This window comes from Acanthochromis polyacanthus, chromosome 8 (genome assembly GCF_021347895.1).
Source record: "Acanthochromis polyacanthus isolate Apoly-LR-REF ecotype Palm Island chromosome 8, KAUST_Apoly_ChrSc, whole genome shotgun sequence".
NCBI classification, from domain to species: domain Eukaryota; kingdom Metazoa; phylum Chordata; class Actinopteri; family Pomacentridae; genus Acanthochromis; species Acanthochromis polyacanthus.
This window is the reverse complement of record NC_067120.1, coordinates 33654258-33675605: the sequence shown is the minus strand read 5'-3', so window position 1 is coordinate 33675605 and position 21348 is coordinate 33654258. Positions and strand designations below refer to the sequence as shown.

Here is a 21348-nt window from a genome sequence, read left to right as displayed (position 1 = left end):
AGGTTATGGTTATGGTTATGGTTAGGGTTATGTTTAGGAACGATGTCATGCAAAATATAGCGTTGGATTCGCCACGGTTTTACATTAAAAATATAATATACACATTCTTTTGAAATACGTTCTGAGTGGCACGAAAAGTCCGCCGTTTAAAATACATTGGTGCGCATTTCGTGGTGAGCGGCACGAAAAACATGACGAAATCGTGTTGGTGCGCACGAAACCGAAACTAAAACTTACGTGACAGTTTCACGAATCCTCGTGAGATCGGGCTGGTATAGCACATGTTAAACAACAACCAAAATGCTTTCCAGCTGAGATTAAAGTCACAAATTTATGGCAGTAATTCAGATTAAAACACAATCTTTACTTCATGTTGGTAATCATAATAAAAGGAGTCGGTCAGTCGGAAACGCCCCACAATCGATCAGATTTTTCTACTTTATCGGTCAGACCTCTTTGTTAGTGGAGGCGGCGATGCAGGAGCCAGTGACGGTGAGCGTAACGGGTGCAGACGATCCTTCCACGAAGCAGGACAGGTTCTCATATCTGATGTCATTACTGAGCTCCACAGGGGCAAAAGTCACGTCAAAGGGAACATCTGTGCCCGGGCTGATGTATCCTTTAGCTGGTTTAATGGACAACTCTGCAGGGAAGCTCTCTGTTTTCCACTGGAAACTGGTAATAAGGTGGAGAGAGAGAAATAAAAAGCAGAGAGAAGGTTATTACTCAACTGTAATATGTGGAGAATTCTGAGTATTTTATTACTGATTGAAGTAAAACTGTGAGTCTGAGTGTTTGTTTTTTAGCATTTCTGTATCATTTCTACTACAGTCTAGGAGGGATTTTAACTTTGAGACAAACAATTTAGAAAATAGCAGTCTGGATAATATAATACCTGGCACCAAAGTCTCCAGTGTTCCTCATGAAAATCTTCTTTCTAGTCTGACAGCGCTGCACTACAGCTCCAAAGGACACGTGGTCCGGGTCCAGCAGAACCTCCACATCCTGACAGTTTAAATAAGTATTAATGTTACTGCAGTCAAGATACAGAGTAAAGAGAAAAACACGCTTATTAGAGGATCATTTAAAAAGTCACCCATTTCAGAAATACTGTCTATATTCATAACACACGTGCAATATTTCATGTTAGTGAACATTGTCAACGTAATGTGCAATATTTCATTTTCTTCTAATTTTCTAGCTACGTTTCATTTTCAGGTTATTTTTTAAGCCAATATTTTACCTTCATCTCATTTTTCAGGCCTATATGTACTTTTCATAACATTTTTCACCTGCAATATTTAATTTGCATTTAATTTGTCAGGTGCAATATTTCATTTTCATTTTAATTTCAGGTGTAATATTTAATTTTATCTCATTTGCTAGCTGCAAAATTTCATTTTCATCTCATTTTTCAATTGCAATATTTAATTTTCATCTCATTTTCAGGTGCAATTTTTGATATGATCTCATTTTCAGGTGCAAAACTTCATTTTATCTCATTTTTCAGCTGCAAAATTTCATTTTCAAGTCATTTTCCAGCAGCAATATTGAATTTTCATCAATGTTTAAGTTGCAATATTTCAGTCTCATCTAATTTTTTAACCCAATATTTCATTTTCTCTCATTTTTCAGGTACAATATTTCATTATCATGTTTACATCAATAAATTCCCTGCATCTCTTTAAATTTATTCTATTCTAACCATATTTCAGTTTACTCATTTTATTTTAGTAATGTATCCTACTTATACTTCATTGCTGTATTACTTTTTAAACACTGCATTTCTTATGTAATGTCTTTTGGTGCTATTGCTTTGTTTGTTGTTGTTGTTGTTGTTTTTAGCAATATCTGGAACAAGAATTTCCTTTGTGATAAATGATGTCTTATCTGATCATATCTTATCTTATTCCAATAACAATCAGAACTTGTTTTGTAATCAACATCTACGACATTTGTGAACACACTAGTTGCACCAATAAGTGTACTTCAGTGTACAATGTTAAGCTTATCAGGTTAAACAAAGGAGCGCATGAAGGAAAGGAACTGTGCTCCACAGCCTACCTGGCAGCACCCTTCAATGGTCAGCAGGGGGTGTACCAAGCCTGCAAACTCTGCCTGCAGCTCGGCAGTGAAAGGAAGAACGTGCTGACGAGGTGAGAACTGGATCTCCACGTTACACGAACCACCGTTAGACTTTAACCTCAGCTCGCCTGCTGGCGTGAAACACAAATCCTGGAGGAGAAGGGGATGTTGTTAGGGGCTGTTTGAGTGCTATCATTGTAGGTGTATATGTGTGTGTGTTTTGCCCACCTTTAGATCCAGTGGCGTGTTTGTGTTGAGCGTCATGGTGAAAGAAAGATCTAAACTGCTGCGGTTGACCAGAACAACTTGTTTTTTCACTTTCTGACCCAAAGTCAGGGATCCCAGTTTCACCTTCTTGTGTTTTGGATCCTCCAATTCCAGCTAAAACAGAATGATGTATGTACATGACAATGATGTTAATTATGTCTGATTTTAACTGATTTTGCACGAGATATATGAAGTCAAATGGCAAAAGTAAACATATTTATTTTCCATAAGCTTGGTTTAAAATGCCATTTGAATAGCACTTGAATTTCACTTGGGATTAATAAAGCATCTATCTATCTATCTATCTATCTATCTATCTATCTATCTATCATTTACAAACAGGCCATCATAGTTGCTTCTCAATCAGTTTAGCTTCTCTAACTAGAAGACATATTCCAACTATGTGGAGTTAATGTTAGCTCACTTTTTTCTTTCTATCACTATCGGACCCTAAAATATTGTTGTTGAAAATATTGTTGTTGACACCAGCACACACACACACAGCTTTCTTCCTCACCTTCATCTCGACGCCTTGCCCCGATACGTCCACCTGTTTTGTAATAGAACTGCCTAAGATGAAGGTGAGTGTTTCGTGGTATCGACGCGCCTCACGGGGACAGAAGGTGACTGGTACCTCCATCGCTGCACCGGGGGACAAAATGTCTGGCTGGAAGTCCATCTCAAAGACAGTAGTGCTCTTGAACTGACACTGGATGCTGAGGAGAGGAAAGAAAAGCACAGATGGTTGGTTTTAGACTTGAGTTGGCACTCAAAGAAACACGTTTCGTTAGGAGCTAGACACACCTGATGTCCCTTTTGCCTTTGTTGTTTATCACCAGAGTCCTGGATGGCGGCACCATGCCAGGACGGAACAGGAAGCACTTGCCAAAGTTGAACTTGGTGAAGGAGAATTCAAGGCTGGGAGCTACAGCCCTGCCTTTGATGGCAAAGGTAAACATTGGCCCAAACTTCACCTGATGAGATGAAGAACACATGAGAGAAGAAAGTAACTGAAATACAACTTACAGTTACAGCTTATATTTAATGGTACCTCATTAGGATTATAATTACAATTGCTATTGTTGGTTCACATTGATGTATAGCTCAGGATCGAAGAGTTAGTTCCACCAAATTATACAATTTCATAGTGTGACATCTCAGTTTTTCTGGTTCAGAATGAGCCTTTGAAGTAAGCATGACCGGTCCTCTCACTGGTTTATGACTCGGTGTTACCTTTGACAGAAATCTATGCATTTGCTGATATTTCTGACCAATTCTAAACATTTTGGTGTTGCTAATTTTCTTTTGGTGCTGGCTAAACCTTCCTTGAGAGGCTCCTACATCCTCTTTGAGTGGTGCCCAAAATTCCTCCATGCCAGAGAAAACCCCAGACATAAAAAGACCTCTTGAAGATTAGCAGCTAAAGTTTGAAGATGTCTCTCTTTGTGTTTTTGCTCAATAAATGGCTTGTCGGTTTGCTTTGAAGGTTTTAAGTCGATGAAGTGAAAGTCTGGTCCAAGACTGTCACTTGGTGTTTGCGTTTTAGTCAAATGATGAATAAAGTCGTTGAAGCTGTACAAAGGCAAATCTTGAGTTGCTTTCACTACGCTTTAGAAAATGAGGAAATAGCAGCTTGAATTAGGGGAAAGTCTGTATCACTGCTCACTAATTATTTATGGCTGTACACTGAGGGAATCTTACTCAGCATGACAAAGACAAACTACTCACAGAATCTTTTATTTTGGATTAAAAAGCCCCGCTGATCCATTTAAAATACCTCTGTACCAACCAACAGTACCTTGATAGTCAGTCTGACGTCGAGCAGGTTGCAGATTTTCAGCGGACAAAAGAACAGCGCTGACTGCAGCTGCTTTCCAACCTCAATAGTAGCATTTTGTGGTTTTGCCTCCAAGTGTTGCAGCAGCTCAGTGGGACCCGTCAGGTCAAAGTTCACCTCCATGGTGAATCTGGCCTGATTGGACACCAGGAAATTAAAGGCTGATTGTTCTGAAATCCCCACCTAGAAACAGCATACAGACACACAGGACGGTGAGTATCAGGTTTGAAGCTCACATATAAAGCTGTGTCATTGTGCATCTCAGTCTTTCTGCTTGTAGTGTGAACGTGTGCTGACCTTTCCGAAGTCTAGAGCATTTTGGTGGTTGGGGATGATCTCTCTAAGCTCTCCATCTGGATCCTGAACTTGAACAGAAGCGCTCATAGTGAAACAGTCGGCCTTAACTGTCAGTGCGAGCGGCTCCGGCTTCCTCTTCACCCTCAGCACAAGTCTGAAGCTCACATTTCCCTCCAGGGAAGGTGTGAAGGACACTGACAACGGCATCCTGCATCAGAGAGTTCACAACCAACTGATAGATACACATTTTAATTATGCTGTGAGGTTCAGGACACAGTACAGCAACATTTTTAAACCTGCAAAGTTCAGTATGTAATTTTTAAAACATTTCAAAGATGGCAGCACATGCGGACACAGGAGCTTGACTCTGCCATTTTTGTTGTCTTAGTGTGTCTATCTACTTATATGCTGCCACTTGCACATTTATTTGCAACGATTTCTATTTACGTATTTTACTTATATACACACGTGGACAAAATTGTTGGTACCCCTCAGTTAAAGAAGGAAAAACCCACAATTCTCACTGAAATCACTTGAAACTCACAAAAGTAACAATAAATAAAAATTTATTGAAAATTAAATAATCAAAAACAGCCATTACTTTTGAATTGTTGATTAACATCATTATTTAAAAAAACAAACTAATGAAACAGACCTGGACAAAAATGATGGTACCTCTATAAAAGATTGAAAACTATTTGACCAGAGTGACATGATTAACTCAGGTGTGTCATTTAATTGACATCACAGGTGTTTCCAAACTCATAATCAGTCAGTCTGCCTATTTAAAGGGAGACAAGTAGTCACCCTGCTGTTTGGTGAAAAGGTGTGTACCACACTGAACATGGACAACAGAAAGCGAAGGAGAGAATTGTCCCAGGACATCCGAAAAAAAATGATAGACAAACATCTTAAAGGTAAAGGCTATAAGACCATCTCTAAACAGCTTGAAGTTCCTGTGACAACAGTGGCTCATATTATTCAGAAGTTCAAGACCCACGGGACAGTAGCCAACCTCCCTGGACGTGGCCGCAAGAGGAAAATTGATGACAAATTGAAGAGACGGATCGTTGGAATTGTATCCAAAGAGCCCAGAGCAACCTCCAAAGAAATTAAAGGTGAACTCCAAGGCCAAGGTACATCAGTGTCAGATCTCACCATTCATCGTTGTTTGAGCCAAAGTGGACTTCATGGGAGACGACCAAGGAGGACACCACTGCTGAAAAAAACTCATAAAAAAGCGAGACTGGAATTTGCAAAAATGCATGTTGACAAGCCACAAAGCTTCTGGGAGAATGTCCTTTGGACAGATGAGACCAAACTGGAGCTTTTTGGTAAGGCACATCAACTCTATGTTCATAGACTCAAAAACCAAGCATACGAAGAAAAGAACACTGTCCCTACGGTGAAACATGGAGGAGGCTCAGTAATGTTTTGGGGCTGCTTTGCTGCATCTGGCACAGGGTGTCTTGAAAGTGTGCAAGGTACGATGAAATCTGAAGACTATCAAGGCATTCTGGAGAGAAATGTGCTGCCTAGTGTCAGAAAGCTTGGTCTCAGTCGCAGGTCATGGGTCTTCCAACAGGACAACCATCCAAAACACACAGCCAAAAACACCCAAGAATGGCTGAGAGAAAAGCGTTGGACTATTCTAAAGTGGCCTTCTATGAGCCCAGATCTGAATCCCATTGAACATATGTGGAAGGAGCTGAAACATGCCATTTGGAGAAGACACCCATCAAACCTGAGACAACTGGAGCTGTTTGCTCATGAGGAGTGGGCCAAAATACCTGTTGACAGCTGCAGAACGCTCATTGACAAATACAGAAATCGTTTCATTGCAGTGATTGCCTCAAAAGGTTGTGCAACAAAATATTAAGTTATGGGTACCATCATTTTTGTCCAGCCCTATTTCATTAGTTTGTTTTTTTAAATAATTATGTTAATCAACAATTCAAAAGTGATGGCTGATTTTGATTATTTAATTTTCAATAAATTTTTATTTATTGTTACTTTTGTGAGTTTCAAGTGATTTCAGTGAGAATTGTGGGTTTTTCCTTCTTTAACTGAGGGGTACCAACAATTTTGTCCACGTGTGTATTTAGTTATTTTTATTCTTTTGTTTGTTTTCTGCAATTAGTTGTTTTGTATGTTTACAAGGCAGACAGTCATCCGGAATTTCATTGTACACTGTGTATAATGACAGTAAAGCTTCCTTATCTTATCTAATCTTAGGTTTGGTATGATGGTATTTACATCTAATTGTATTCATTATAAGTTAGCGTGTCATTAACCTGCCCTTCGGTGCCACTGTGCCAGTCATAGGCTGCACATTGAGGTTCAATTGCTGGTCTTCACAGAGAAGAGATGATTGCAGGACCGTGAAGATGAAGGGTTCCTCCTCTCCATTCACCACATCGACTGTCTGCGCCCCTTTTTGACCTGTACACAAAAGTACACACACAATACTGCATTATTCAGAATAATAACATGCATTAGAGTGGAATGCATCATTCATTCACACACATCTGCTGATCAACCTCATTTTAGAATCGAGACGTAATTCTAATCTGAACCTTTAAACTACTAACAGCATGCTAATACAGAAATGTGCTGTATTTCACTATAAGACAAGACATTTTCACATTTGGCGATTCATCATACCACTCATATTGACGACGTAGATTTTGTTATTTAGGTGGGATTCAGTTCAGCGTCATTTCTAGATCATTCACTGTTGAAATGATTCAATTATATGTTGCAAGGTCTAATTTATTCAGATTTAAATGAACCTATTTAGTTTAAATGTCACCTATAAAAAGGGAAATTCCATTTTATTGTCAGAGTATAACCACTGTTTTTGGATGAACAGATTTGCAGCGAGGGTTTAGTTCTTTTACTGCAAATCAGTGCACGTGTTTTAGCTTTAGATCACAATGACTGCCATCTTTCTTTACTCTCACTGTGGTTTTTGTTGGGTTAACTTAACAGAACCAATCCCTCCACAGGCGTGTTTAGACATGGTCAAAATAAACTAGTGAAAACCTTTAAAAAGCCAAATGTACTCTGAACTACAAAGGATATATGCGCTTCAATAGTAAAATTAATCGCATCAAAAGAAGAAACATTCAAGAAGTGCGTGCTCTTGCAAAATGAAAATTATGTTTCATACTCCTGCGCGAATGTTTGAGGAGTTGTTAATAAATGATGGCGTAATGGAGCAACACTATTTCAAACAGGTTCTAGAAACTTCCAAGAAAGGGTCAGAGGAAAGTGGCCACAGCTGTAATAAAATGGTTTTATCCTACATCAGGAAAACGCACCAGCAGACTCAGCTCTCTGTGAAGCAGTTTTTTGGCCAAGAAACGCATTGCAGTACTTGACCATCTTCTCTATCCATTTGATTTAGCATTGTGTGACTTTTTCCTTTACCCTAAAATCAGGGAACCTGTTTCAAGTTCCCCAGAAGGAAAGTAAAAAGCGACAAAGCATCTGAGACAACTAAAAGAAGATGGCCTACAACTCTGCTTTGATCAATGGAAGAGCAAAATGCAGCAGTTAAAACCGAATTTCAGCATGAGTATTATTGTTTAATAGTCACAACTCACATGCATGTGTGTCTATCAGTGCTACATACCAAGATGCAGTTCTCCAAAGTCAAGGTGAGGTCTGTCGAAATAAACGAGTGGTTCTCTGGTGGTTCCCACACACAGGAAGGGAACCGACACTGACAGAGACTCAATCACGAAGCTCCAGAGTGACTCCACCACATCCAGCTGCTCAGGAACATATTCAAAACACATCTGCAGACACAGACAGGCCAGAGGACTACATATGACTGACAGTTCAATGAAAAAGTAAGGGGGAGAGTGAGATGGATTAAGTTTGAGAAGTGGAGTGATGACTGGAAAGGTTAAACCAAGGAGACAGAGTGAAACTGACTAGGCCGTATACTCAGAGAAACTGGAAGAATATGATTATGAGACACTCCTATATGATTTGGCCGTGTGCGTTTCCATTCTTACTTCCACTTTCTTCCCTGACTGGATGGTTCCACATGGTGTAAGACAGTCAAACAGACTGCCAGCTGTGTCCTCACACCTCCATTGGAATGAGTAGGACTTACTGGTTGGGTTCACCACACTGAAACATCTGTAGAGCAAACCATGAACATAAAACCTTAGGGTTCACACTGATAGAGGTGGAAGGTTCTAAACTCTCCCTCTACTACCTTGTTGTTGCAGAGACACCGATAGCGTTCAACTCTAAAACCCTGGTGTTGGGGTCCAGACAGCTCCTGAACTCAGGGTTGCGGCGGTTCCCACTGATGTAGTCGGAATCCTCCAGGTCAAAGTGGCAATGGGGCAACAAGCTGCGACCACAAACTGAGATACAAGGAGCCTGAACCCCATCCGGCAGGTTGGGGATACTGGAAGAAATGTGTGCAAAATTAGGACTTTGGGAAGACCTGTCTAATATCTTAACTCGAGAATTATTTAGACATTTCTTTACCACTTTTGGTGTGCATTTGGTCTCATTGTCTTGTTGGAACACCCAACTATATCCAAGAGCCAACCTTCTAGCTGATGATATTAGGCTATCCTGGAGAATATAGAGGTAATCCTCTTCCTTTTTCCAATATTCCATTGACTTTTTGTAAAACACCAGTTCCACTGGCAGCCCCTGAGCATCATACTGCCACCACCATGCTTGACATTAGGCTTGATGTTCTTGGGGTTTAAAGCCTCACCTTCTCTTTTCCAAACAAATTTATTGTTACAGTTTTACATTTACAATAAAGTTACCTGCACAACAGCTTGCCCTGAAACTGGGCCACCTCCAGTGGTGAAAAGCAAATGCTGAAGTCCTGAGTGGCTCCAGGTTCTATGACCCCGATGTTGGGCTCAACACTGAGAGGAGGAACCTCGAGGTTTCCCATCAGAACAGACATCACGCTGGCCAGAGCGCTGGGAGGTCGGGATCCAGTCCGTGATCCTGCAGACCTGCTGCCAGGTCTGGGGATGAAGGTTCCATCTGTCACAGACAAGACAAGTTCACATTTACACTCACAATCAAAGTCCTTCTATTAAAGCATCACAATAATAACAGTTAAATAACATCTTCAGCCTTGAAACACAACAGAACAGTTAAAGTTGAACTAATAAAATAAATACCTTCTTGGTCGCAGTTGACAATGCTGCTGTCTGGATCAATGAAGACTTGCCAGGAAACATCCATGTTAACATTCCCTTCATTCACTATCTGCAGTCTAAATGTGCACACACACAGACACACACATGAACACACAATAAATAAATATTCATTAATATAGGATTTCATGGTGGTCGCTGCAGTAGGGAGAGATTTGAAGTCATGTGCCCTGATGTGTTCAAGTCATATTGTTGTTTTGATCTTCAGTAGTTTTCTAACTTTGTAACTGACAAGCACAGGCATCTAAACTGTTTATTTGTCAGTTTTAAATTAATGCTATATATTCGTAAGTACAGCTGGACAGCAAAATGAAGTTGCTCGCACAGCTAAGAAGAGGATAAAAAAACTGATCAGGAAGACCAGCTCCATCATTAGGACTGAAATAGATAGCATTCAGAAAGTAACAGAGGTGAGGAGGGTCTCAGAACTGAAGTCAGTGATGAGAGATCCTGCACACCAACTTCACAACTTGGAGGTCGTTCAGTAGAACATCTTTAGAAATGGGTTAATCTCATAATGGTGCAGGATCTACTTCGAATAGCTGATAAGACTGCTTTATGGGCAGGAATAAGATCTAACCTGCTGTACAGAGGACAGCTGTGTAATGCAGAAACAAATGTTTGTTTCTCTACATATGCTACATACATTCTGAGATTGTTCCAAATGTTTCCACACATTTTTTTCTATTTAATCTTGTATTATGATTTAAGATATGCAAGTAATTTTTTGCACACCGTATTTATGAGTGAACTGTACTTATTATCATGTATTTATTACAAAGACCTCCTCTGTGTAAATCATTTTTGTTTATTGGGTTAGCATTTCTATTTGCCAGTTAATTGACTTACTGGTGGAGCCTGGTCTGGTAAAGCATAGTGTCTTTGAAGTGGATGCTGTCGGTGTTGCAGCTGAACTTCACATAGTCACAAACTGCACTGATGCGCAAATCCAACTCCCGCTGAGAGCCGTTGACCACAGAGCAGCTGGGCTCAGGATCTGTCTTTATCACCTGCACGCAAACAAACACATGCATGAACAAACGCATCGTCCGCTTGTCACTTCAGCCCAGCAACCAAGAGGCCACCTTATTCTTCACAGGCTGCTGAGATCCATCTGAAGTCTGCTTTGAAGAGCTCAGCCACTGCACCGTCCTCTTTCTGTCGTCCCAGTCGGCCACCTGCTCGAGCGGCTGCTGGAACTCCACCTGACAAATCTTACATCTGGCTGATTCTCTGGACAGAGTCAGCGGCTGGATGGACCTAAAGGTGACGGTCACTTCCTTCGAGCAGCCAGCGTGAAGGTGCCCTACCTGCGAAACAAACAAAACAAAACAAGTATTTTCTATTATATACAGTCAAATGTTATGCAGAGAAAACAATACAAGCAGTTCATAGTTTCAGAATGCTAATATGACACACATTATGTACTTTAGGTTTCATTTATAGCTTTAACTACAGGACACACATGAAGGTAACAGAGGGAGATTGGCAGATAGCTTTTCTTCAGAGACAGCTTGGAATGAACTGCTGCTGCACATCAGACAAGCCTCCTCACTGTCTAATTTCAAAACCTTTCTGAAAACTCATATTTTCTTTAGTTTTTCACATCATGTAGGTTTGTTGTTTCTGTGTGCACATATAGTGTATCTGGGATGGGCAGTCCAGTCTGTTTAGTCTATTTATTGTTTATGTTTTGTTGTGTATTTTGCTTTTAGTTCTATTATTTTTATCTTCTGATCATGTTTTTACTCACCTTGGTAAATTCCAGCACCTTGGTAAATTCCAATTGTTCTAAAGTACTCTATAAATGGATTTGACTTGACTTTGACTAGCTTGTCAGTATGAACACATTTTCATAAAAACATGAAACTTGGTCCTTGTACGGTTTGGGACTTCTCTGAATATTTTCAGAAATGGCAGCCACGGTGGCTACTTTACCTTCCGCCACAACCAAATTATATATTCTGCACCTTATCTCCTCAACCAAACATAACAGAGAAGAGCTGATGTCTTTTTATATTTTTTGATCACAATGTTATCAGAAAGAGCTTCATAAGTGTGCAGGTGAATAGTTCATGTTAAATTCTGACACGTGAGAAGTAGACTACAGTTCATAGAGTTCATAACTGCAGCATGCATGTTGTAGAATTGAATCCTTTCGTTCATTAACCTTGATAATACATTGAATGCAAAGAGTAGAACAATATCCAATATGACCTTCTTAGCTTCACATGAATTTGAATTAGTTCCAAAAATTGATTGCTGTTGTTGAACCCATTCTTCACATTGACAGAAAGTTCTGCACCTGAAAGAGAATTTTCTTTGCAATGCCCCCACGGCACAACTTAAAAGTTCAACAATGAACTGGTTTACCTGTGAAAGAGTTGACCAATCAGCTCCAGCCACTAGAATCTAAACAGTTTGTTTGGTAGTCAACATTTGTACTAGCTTCCCTGGCAGAAAGTGACAGTATTTCTGGGGCTGAAACTGTACAAGCGTACCAAGTTTCATGTTTTTATGAAAAGATAAACACCATTATCACATATTATGTAGACTATGGATAGATTATTGATGCATTCTACTCTGTGCAGCTAAACCAGAGCTGTACAGAAGAGAAAAACCACAAAATAACAACAAAGAGACACAAAATAACTACAAACAGATACAAAATAAATGTAAAGAGAAAAAAAATGAGACAAAACAAGCACAAAGACAAACAAAATGACAACGAAGAGAATAAATGTGATAATCAACAAAGACTTTTGGAAACTATGGAGCCTTTTACAGGTTTATGTCTTGGAACAACTGTAATTGATCTGCTAATGGTAATACTGTATATGATTTGAAGTTACAAATGGTCAGTATTTATGAATTTTACCTTATATTACAACATTTATTCATATTATTACAGTGGATACATGTAGTCATTTGTACTGATGTACATTACTGTGATGAACCAGTGCTTTACAACTAGGTCCCAGTTTGGCCCACGATTTAAACGTTTTTTCTACAACCTGCATTCCTTCCTTCAGTGCTTTACCTGAGGTGAAAAGACGATATGGGGTCCAGGAGGAGGCCACTCAAACCTCACCACCTGGCTGCTGCTGCTGTGGTTGATCAAGGTGAAACTCTCTTGGTATGGCCAGTCTACATGGCAGTCACCAAAATTTAGCACCTCATAATTTTCTAAAAGAGAGAAATAAATGCTTGTAAGCTCGCATTTGATTCAGTCACAGCATTTCTCACAATCAGGCTGCTGCTGCTACTCATGATATACCTACCTGACACCCTTTCCTCTCTATTTCTACAGAATTTCTGCAGGGCATTAAAAAGCATTAATAGTCATTAAGTTGATTTTGTGAAAATTAAGACTTTAAATGGCACTGAAAATGATTAAGTTTGATTCTCAGTGGGATTAAAAACTATTTGTGCAGTTTTCAAGAAAATATTTGACAATAATAATATAATAATATATATTTATAGACTGCGATTTGTCAGATTTGTGTGTCTGCGTAAACATGCCGAACTATTGCGATAATTGTTCCAGCCGGTCGGGCACAATAACCAAAAGCTGCATAATTTTAAAGTGGCCACCAGGCTGGAGCAGGTGGAGGAGAGCTGGGAAATGGGGAAATGCAAATTCCAGCAAAAATGGTTCGAAAACGTGGATTTCAGAGAATGACTACAGCCCGTGGGTGGTCAGAGGTGGTTTCCGGATTCAGAAATAGTGAAATGTAGGGACAGTCTTCATATAAAAATCATCTTTTACACAAAAACAAACCCGTGCAATTTGTTGAGTTCACAGTCATGGCATTAAGATTTTTACAGTACAGCATTAAAACGCATTAAAAAGCATTAAATTTGACTGTCTGATTTCTACAGAAAGCCTGTTCTACCACATCGTATGTTTCTTTTCATACCTTTCTCATCCTCCTCCTGACCCATTTCCTCTGATGACCGTTTGATGTTATCAATAGTGACGAGCTCCTGGTAAGCCTCTCCTGTCACTTGTATTGTGGTATCACTGTACTGGTTGTCCTTCACCTGCAGGGACATCTGTGCCTTGACACTCAGGGGTTTGTCAGGGCAAAAGCAGACATCAAACCCTGCCAATTCATTAACATTCAGCTTCAGGACGGCTCTGTGCATCAGCTGGGAAGGAGAAGATTCTTCTGTTCCGGGACAGAAGCAAAACACAGTACAGCTAATGGCAGCAACGCTGTAGGTAAGAACAGCTATGTGCTGAATCTGCTGAATTAATATCAGAAAAAAAACATATTTAATAAGGCTGAAATCAGTCCGTTAAAGTCTGTGAGGGTCCAGAGCTCAGGACTAAATGTGGGAAATGGGACTACATCTGGGATATATTGTAGATGGGACTGATGAAATGCTGTAATACTGAGCCATGGAACAGAACTAAGCAAAAGTGAACAGAGTATTGAGGTTTAAATGCATGTAATTAGAAATTATTCAATTGAAGAGGAGGTGCATTATTTTGTAGACAGAGATTTATGGATTTAAGTTTCACCTGAGGCAGTGATGCTGTCAATCTGTGCAGAGCTGCAAGTGTTGCCAGGAGCAGCTTTGAGGGTGAACACCCCATGTTTATCCAACATCTCAATCTGGACCTGCACAATAATTTTGGAAAACATTTTTTTTTTGACAAGATCCTCCACAGAATGTGCTATGATCAAAAGGGTATTATAATAATGTAATACATTTAAAATGTTATTGGTTTTGGTGCATTTGAAACAAGCAGACAAAGTTTAGTTTTTATTATTATTTCTATGTAAAACTGGGCAGAGTAATGTGTTTCCTCCCACCTGAGCTGGAATGTTTCCGTCATTTAGCAGCACCAGGGGCAGAGTGTGTCTGCGTCCTACCGATACCCGTCTGAACTGCAGCATTGGGTTTCCATGGCAGCTCCTCAAAGCTGGATGAACCACACACACACTGGGGAGAGTTCCCTCTCCCATCACTTGGAACTCCAGCACCTTGTCTTTGGCTGTGGGCGTCATTCTGGATGCGTCGGGACGAACGCCGGACATCATATGCGTCCATGCACTTGTAAAGACCGCATATATCGTGTCAGTCTCGAGATTTCAATGACTCCTCCAACTATTTATTTTCTATGATGATATGATTGACGCAAATGTGTCTTTTTCAAAAAAAACAATCATGCATTTTAATTCTTATATAAACATATTATAAATGTGGAAATATAACAACATCTGCTGGGTCAAAAATATACATAAAGCAATATTAATATTTGCTTAAATGTCCGATTAGCTATTTTCACCTCAACTAAGTGCTTTTTGTAGCCATTAACAAGCTTCTGGTTGTATCGTTGACCTTGTTTTTTCAGTGCAGTCCACAGGTTCTTGATGGGGTTTCAGTCAGGACTTGAGGAAGACCAGTCTAAAACCTTAATTCTGACCTGATTTAGCCATTTCTTTACCATTTATTATGTGTGTTATGGGTCATTGTCTTGCTGGAACACCTAACTGTGTCTTAAATCCAAAGTTCAGGCTGATGATTTTAGGTTTACTGAAGAATGTAGAGATAATCCTCCTCCTCACTATTCAGTTCACTTTACCAACTCTACCGGCAGCACAACAGCCCCAGAGCATAATACTGCCACCACCATGCTTGATGGTAGGTTTGGTGTTCTTGGGGTTAAAGGCCTAACCTTCTCTCCTCAAAACATCTTTCTGGTCATTGTGAACAAAAACTAAGGTTCTCCTCATTGGTTCTAAATTCGTTCTCACAAAAACCAAAAACTAACAGTTTCACCATCACCACTGACAGTCAGATTTGCAAGCAAAACTTTAGGATTCGCAAGCAAAACTTTTGAACTTGCAAGCAAAAAATATTAGTTTTGATTGAAGTTAAGTCAATATGTTCTCAAATTATTATATTTTCATTTGCAACCTGTTCTGTTTTGATCTCAAAATTTTTTTGGGGGGGTTGCCACTTAAATTTTTTTGGTCTCAGATCTTTTCTATTTGATTGATCTTTTATTTTTTGATTGCAACATTATGTTTTTTGGTCTCAACTCTCTTTTGTGGTTGCAAAAGCTTTTTTGATTGATTGAATAATAAAGAAACAAAATTCTCTCCATACCTCTGTCCCTCGATCAACCCTGTCAGGAGCGACATCCTGGTCTACTCTCTGGACTATTACAACTTCCTTCTCTCTGGTCTCCCCCTCAAGTCCCTCCATAAACTCCAGCTAGTACAGAATGCAGCAGCCTGGATCATCACCAGGACACCTTCTCTCCACCACATCACCCCTGTGCTCCAACAACTTAGCCGGCTCCCAATCACACACCTTGGTCCTAACCTTCAAGGCCGTCCATAACTTCGCCCTTCCGTACCTCACTGATCTCTCACACATAATCACACCCAGCCGGACTCTCAGATCATCTTCCTCCCTCAGCCTCACCATCCCTCCTGCCCGTATGACCACCGTGGGCTCCAGTCCACTTCAGTCACTCTGCCCCTCGTCTCTAGAACTCCCTCCCACCTGACAACAGAAACATCAACACGCTGGACATTTTCAAATCCTATCTGAAAACCCACCTGTTCAAACAAGTAAACTCATTTTGACTTCCATTCTTCTTTCTTCCTCTGCTGTTTTAAAATTGTTAAATTTCCTTTTCTACATCTTAAGTTTTACATTGTTTATCTGAATGTGTTGTAACTCTGTTTATTTTGTACGGTGTCCTTGGGTGCTCTGAGAGGGGCCTATAGAATGCATAATTATTATAATTATTATTAAAAAGCTCAGTTTTTGTTCTGTCTGACCACAAAATTTTCCTCCAGAAGGTGTTTTCCTTGTTCATGTGATCAGCAGCAGACTTAAGTCGAGCTCTAAGGGGTCGTTTCTAGATGAACAGCTTCCTTCTTCATGGCAGTCTCTCAGCTCATGTTGATGTAAAACACTGTGGACACTGACAGCTGTGTTCCAGCAGCTTATCATTCATTGCAGATCTGATTGTTCGTGATTCCTGGTTGACTCTTGACCATCCTGACCGACTGACTCTCAACAGCAGATGATAGTTTATGTTTTCTTCCTGATCATGGCAGTGACACAGCTGTACCATGCATTTTATATGTACAAAAAATGGTTTGCAGATGATTTTGGGATCTGCATCTTCTCTAAAAATGGCTCCAAGTGACATTCCTGACTTGTTCAGGTCAGTGATTTGTTGTTTTAGATCTGTAGTGTACCGGTTTAAAAGAGTTGGCAGCTGTAGTGAACTGTACTCACGAAAAGTTAAGAGGCCTTGCAACTAAGAAAATTTGATTAACACGGTTCCAGAAGACCTTTAATAAATGTATGAAAGAACCAAAATGCATGATTGCGTTTTTCTGTGAAAATATGCATATGTTTCTATCACTCCATCATATAAAATTAAGAGGGATAAGAGGCACTAGAAACTCAAGACTGCCATGGTCTTTACAAGTTTATGTAATTTTTTGTTCACAACTGTATTTACCTGGTTCCCTCGACTGTGACCTCAAACACAGCACTGTACAGCTGCATCGCCTGAGGTGTGAAGGTGACATCAGCATAAGCATGTGACTGGTTGAGAATGTGTAGCGTTGTAGCAGACAAATCAAAGACCTCCATGCTTCGACATGTCTGTAAGGAAACACATAACAGTTTTGACTTTTGATCGAACTTCGATCTACTTTCCACTTCTATGTAGAATCAGTGAAAGCCCCACATGGAGGCGCAACAAAGCTTTAAATGCCTCACCTTAGCTCCACCATATTTGATGGCCAAGCTGAGCACGCAGGGGACCTTTCTGTTGTTGGTGAATTTGAAGCGGGCCTGAGTGGTTCGTCCAACCAGGACTTTGTTGAAAATAAACTTGTTCTCCTCCAGGACATAAATGCATTCTGCATTGGAAAACTGCTCAGAGGAGAGCTGGCTGCTGCTGTGACACAGATGGTGCTCCTCAAAGATGGAGGACACGTCCAACACTATGCCTGGGAAATTTTTTTAAAAAATGAAAAAATAGAATTAGATGCAATATTTGTTTAAGGAATAGCACCAGGAATAGGTAGAGAATTGGTAACATCCAGTTTTGTCTGTCCTTGACACTCTAAATGTTAACACAGTCGGTGCTCTAAGTGGCATTTGGAGAATTCATGCATACAATAACATGTTTGGAAATGAGCCATTTGGAAAGAAGTCACAGCCTGTTTAGGTTCACTAACCAAATAAGACTCCTGCTGCTCTTACCTGGCTTGCAGACTTCAGCCAGCAGTCTGTAGGGGATGCCTTCAGGGTGGTCTGAGGGGTCTCGGCCACTGATGTCAATGAACAGAGCCTGGTTCCAGCTGCCCAGCTGTTCAGCTATACAGTCCACTGTCACCTGCTGCTGAGATCCAGGATGCAAGGTTCCTGTGCAGGGAAACACTGAGAACACCCCCATGATGAGGCGATTCTGGGATGGACAGATGGAAGAAATAGGGGAAGCAGAGAAAAGTGGAGATGAAAATAATTTGAAAATTTCAAATAACGGTAACAAAATTCCAAATGAATCATTAACCAATGCTCTTTATTCATTTCAGTGCAAATTTGAAATGAGTCAATCGATACAAAAACAAATACAAAGCTCTCCTTCTCATCATCCGTTATTCTTCTCTTTACCGTCCCCAGTCTGTCCATCGTTATATACATTTAAGTTCCTCTCTGGTCATGGATTTAAATCTAAGGAACTAATCTCTGTGTATCAAAGGTACATATTTAGATTCTTTTTCAATGAATAAAATGTTTTCACACCTTAAAATGGCTTAGATGTAACTCTACACTGTCACCTCCTCTAAGAAACCTCTTTCTCCACCTACCCCTCCAAACGTGCTGCAGCTGGAGCACACCAGCTCACCTTCTACTCTGCTTCAACACTGCAAAACTATTCTAAGCTACACAATGGCAAGCTGTGGTTGTGGCATTTTAAGACTTGAATAAATGATAAAATTAGATAAATATGATGTGTGAATCAGATTCAAGAGTGAACAAAGATAAAATTGGGAGACCAAATGTGTCAACTGTAGTTATGAGTACACTGAATAATCCTTTGCAAAGCAGTAACCCTACCGAAGCCTATGGAGGCCATATAAGGCATGAGACAGGAAGTTCATGCCTTCTCTACGTCTGCACTGATGAGTTGAAACCTTGGGCACGCTGAGCCAAGCAGAAATAATGCCAAGCTAGCAGGAATAAAAAAGAGGAGGTGGTCTAACTTTTGATATGACTACTTCATGTGCATCCTGATTGGGTCTTAAGATGATGGGCTGTGGCTTTCAGAGCAGAACAGGAGTGTTTAAGAGATAGTATATAAGACAATGTAAATCTTTGTTCTTATTGCAGAAAAGAGCAATCCGAATCATTCACAAAGATAAATTTGGAGAACATACCAATGGCTTATTTATTAAATCAGGGTTATTGAAACTTACAGAGATAATAGAACTCCAGACATTAGTAATTATGTTCAAAGCCAAAAACAGAGTTTTACCAGAAAACCTGCAAAAGCTGTTTGTGTTTACCTCAGAAGATGAAAATCATAGAAGATTTGATTTTAAGCACCAAGTTGCTCGTACTACTATGAAACGTGTGTATTTCGGTTGTTGGTGTAAAAATATGGAATTCCCAACTACAAGATTTAAAAGGTTGTACAGATATTTATAGATTTTTTTTAAAAAGTACAAACACAGGAAAAATTGTCAATATGTACTTGAAACTTAAATTGGATGTTAATGATGATGATGAATTGTTTTGAGCTTGTTTTGAATTTTACTTGTATGGGTTATTTTTTATTTTTTGTTTTTGTTTTGTTGTTATAATCAAAGTGTTGATGGTGTAGGTTATTGAAAAGGATCTGCATGTGATGTCAGACCATCTTTTTTATTTTTAAATTTAATTTGTTAAAGTAGGGGGGAGGCAAATACAAGAATTGTTTTCTTCTTGCTGCTCCTTTCCAATCATGGAGGCGTTGATCTGAAAATGTAGAGTGCATTTATCCACAAATTACGTTGTCCGCTTTCATGGAAGGAACAAATAAATGAATAAATAAAAAAATCTTGAGATTTCGCTCATGTTTGTTCTTACAGCCTCTATATTGAATAAACATTATTCGCATCGGACTCTGAGGACTGCTTGAAGACTCTTTCTTGAAAAAGTTTTGAAGCATCCAACTTTTGATCCAGGATTGATTTTTGACTATGTGTGTGACAAAGCTGCTTGATCATCACTGGCCTTCAGCAGGCAGACTGCGTCACAACACTGTAATAACTCTAAGTAATTCATCTGTACATGTTCAACCTAGAAACTGATCCTGAAGGAGAATAATAACACAAACCGATTCTTCTGGAAGTCTGCGAGGAAATGCTCAGCCATGGTGTTGACTGTTTATTTCATTCATGATGTACCATCTATCACACAAAACCCCTCATATGGACACGTTAACAAGGTAAAACACAGGATTTTCAGCGACTGGTGTCTTTATTTAATGAATAATCTCGCAATCCTGAACCATCACAGTCCTAATAGACTCAGAGCACTCTTTTTCATGTTTTTAATGAGATTATGAGACATTTTCACATCAGCAGACACTTTGATGCACCAATGGAACTACTGACATGAACGCCGTCTCATTTCAGTAATGACTGCAATGCAAGCTGCAGTTAAATATCATTATAGATGTTGAACAAGTAGCAAACTTCATCAAGAATGTTTTGTGATTAATTCTGGTTTGACTATGTTAGCTTGACTAATTTCAAACAGATAGTGGACATAACCAGGGAAGATTTGACAAAAGGTGAATGAGAAGATGTACTTTTAGGAAGGACACACTAAGCAACTTCTAAATCAGCGGCAAAAGTCTCTTGCACACACACGATGGGAGCTAATGGCTTCACACGTACAAGACAAGCTACATGAGACAACAGGAACTGGCTGTCAGGTCCACCAGCAGTCTCTTACCGGAAGAACACTGGGTTCTCTCTGGGTGGACCGTCGTCTCGCTCTGACACCGGCACTATCGGGCCTCCCTGAAACGCTCTCTGGATTTGTCTTCTTACTTGGACCCCTGAGGCCAGAATATAAGGACAAAAAAATACAACTTAACTTCAACATTTTAAGATTTAGGAGTTACGTATTAATGATTTATGAGGCAAAGACAACAACAAGACAGTTTAATGACTATGAACTTGTCATAATTTCCAGGCAGCTGTTGAGACATTTCAGAGTTAATGGGGGACAAATTCTGCTTATCAGGCTTTTTCAGGTCCACAGTGGATACAGCCATATTATAGCATATTGCAGTATATTGCAATGTTCCGTCTTTGTTCAGACATTTTGAGCTCTACAGCTCAAAGCAAAAACTAATCCATTTTGAGATCCACTTGAAAATAACATTATTTATCCACATGTTACCTGATAACTCAATAATTAATATGGAAGCCAGCGGCAGCCCACATAAACCACACGTTTCTATCATCTTTAACTTTTTCTGCGATGCCACCAGCATCACATCAGTGCAGGAGCTCTCATTCTTTCGGAATGAGAAGAGTAAAAACTGGCAGATTATTAGAATTTAAAAGGCCCATTGCAGACATGTTGTAAGACATATAAAACAGT

The 21348-nt window shown here is 39.7% G+C and overlaps 1 protein-coding gene across 1 annotated transcript in view; it reads right to left on the bottom strand.

Annotated features, from left to right (window-relative positions):
• hydin (HYDIN axonemal central pair apparatus protein) overlaps positions 1–21348 on the bottom strand; it is a 138653-nt gene that overhangs the window by 8618 nt on the left and 108687 nt on the right. Inside the window, exons 66-89 of the mRNA XM_051951466.1 lie at positions 20692–20797; positions 17950–18154; positions 17461–17693; positions 17198–17343; positions 14520–14760; positions 14225–14324; positions 13617–13868; positions 12737–12882; positions 10782–11006; positions 10546–10706; positions 9661–9755; positions 9292–9520; positions 8718–8915; positions 8512–8638; positions 8124–8289; positions 6781–6928; positions 4487–4694; positions 4151–4372; positions 3157–3326; positions 2870–3068; positions 2314–2466; positions 2065–2235; positions 896–1005; positions 453–675 (exon numbers count right to left, since the gene is read on the bottom strand). Of these exons, the coding sequence (XP_051807426.1) occupies positions 453–675; positions 896–1005; positions 2065–2235; positions 2314–2466; positions 2870–3068; positions 3157–3326; positions 4151–4372; positions 4487–4694; positions 6781–6928; positions 8124–8289; positions 8512–8638; positions 8718–8915; positions 9292–9520; positions 9661–9755; positions 10546–10706; positions 10782–11006; positions 12737–12882; positions 13617–13868; positions 14225–14324; positions 14520–14760; positions 17198–17343; positions 17461–17693; positions 17950–18154; positions 20692–20797 (4234 nt within the window). The remainder of the gene's footprint in view (positions 1–452; positions 676–895; positions 1006–2064; positions 2236–2313; positions 2467–2869; positions 3069–3156; positions 3327–4150; positions 4373–4486; positions 4695–6780; positions 6929–8123; positions 8290–8511; positions 8639–8717; positions 8916–9291; positions 9521–9660; positions 9756–10545; positions 10707–10781; positions 11007–12736; positions 12883–13616; positions 13869–14224; positions 14325–14519; positions 14761–17197; positions 17344–17460; positions 17694–17949; positions 18155–20691; positions 20798–21348) is intronic.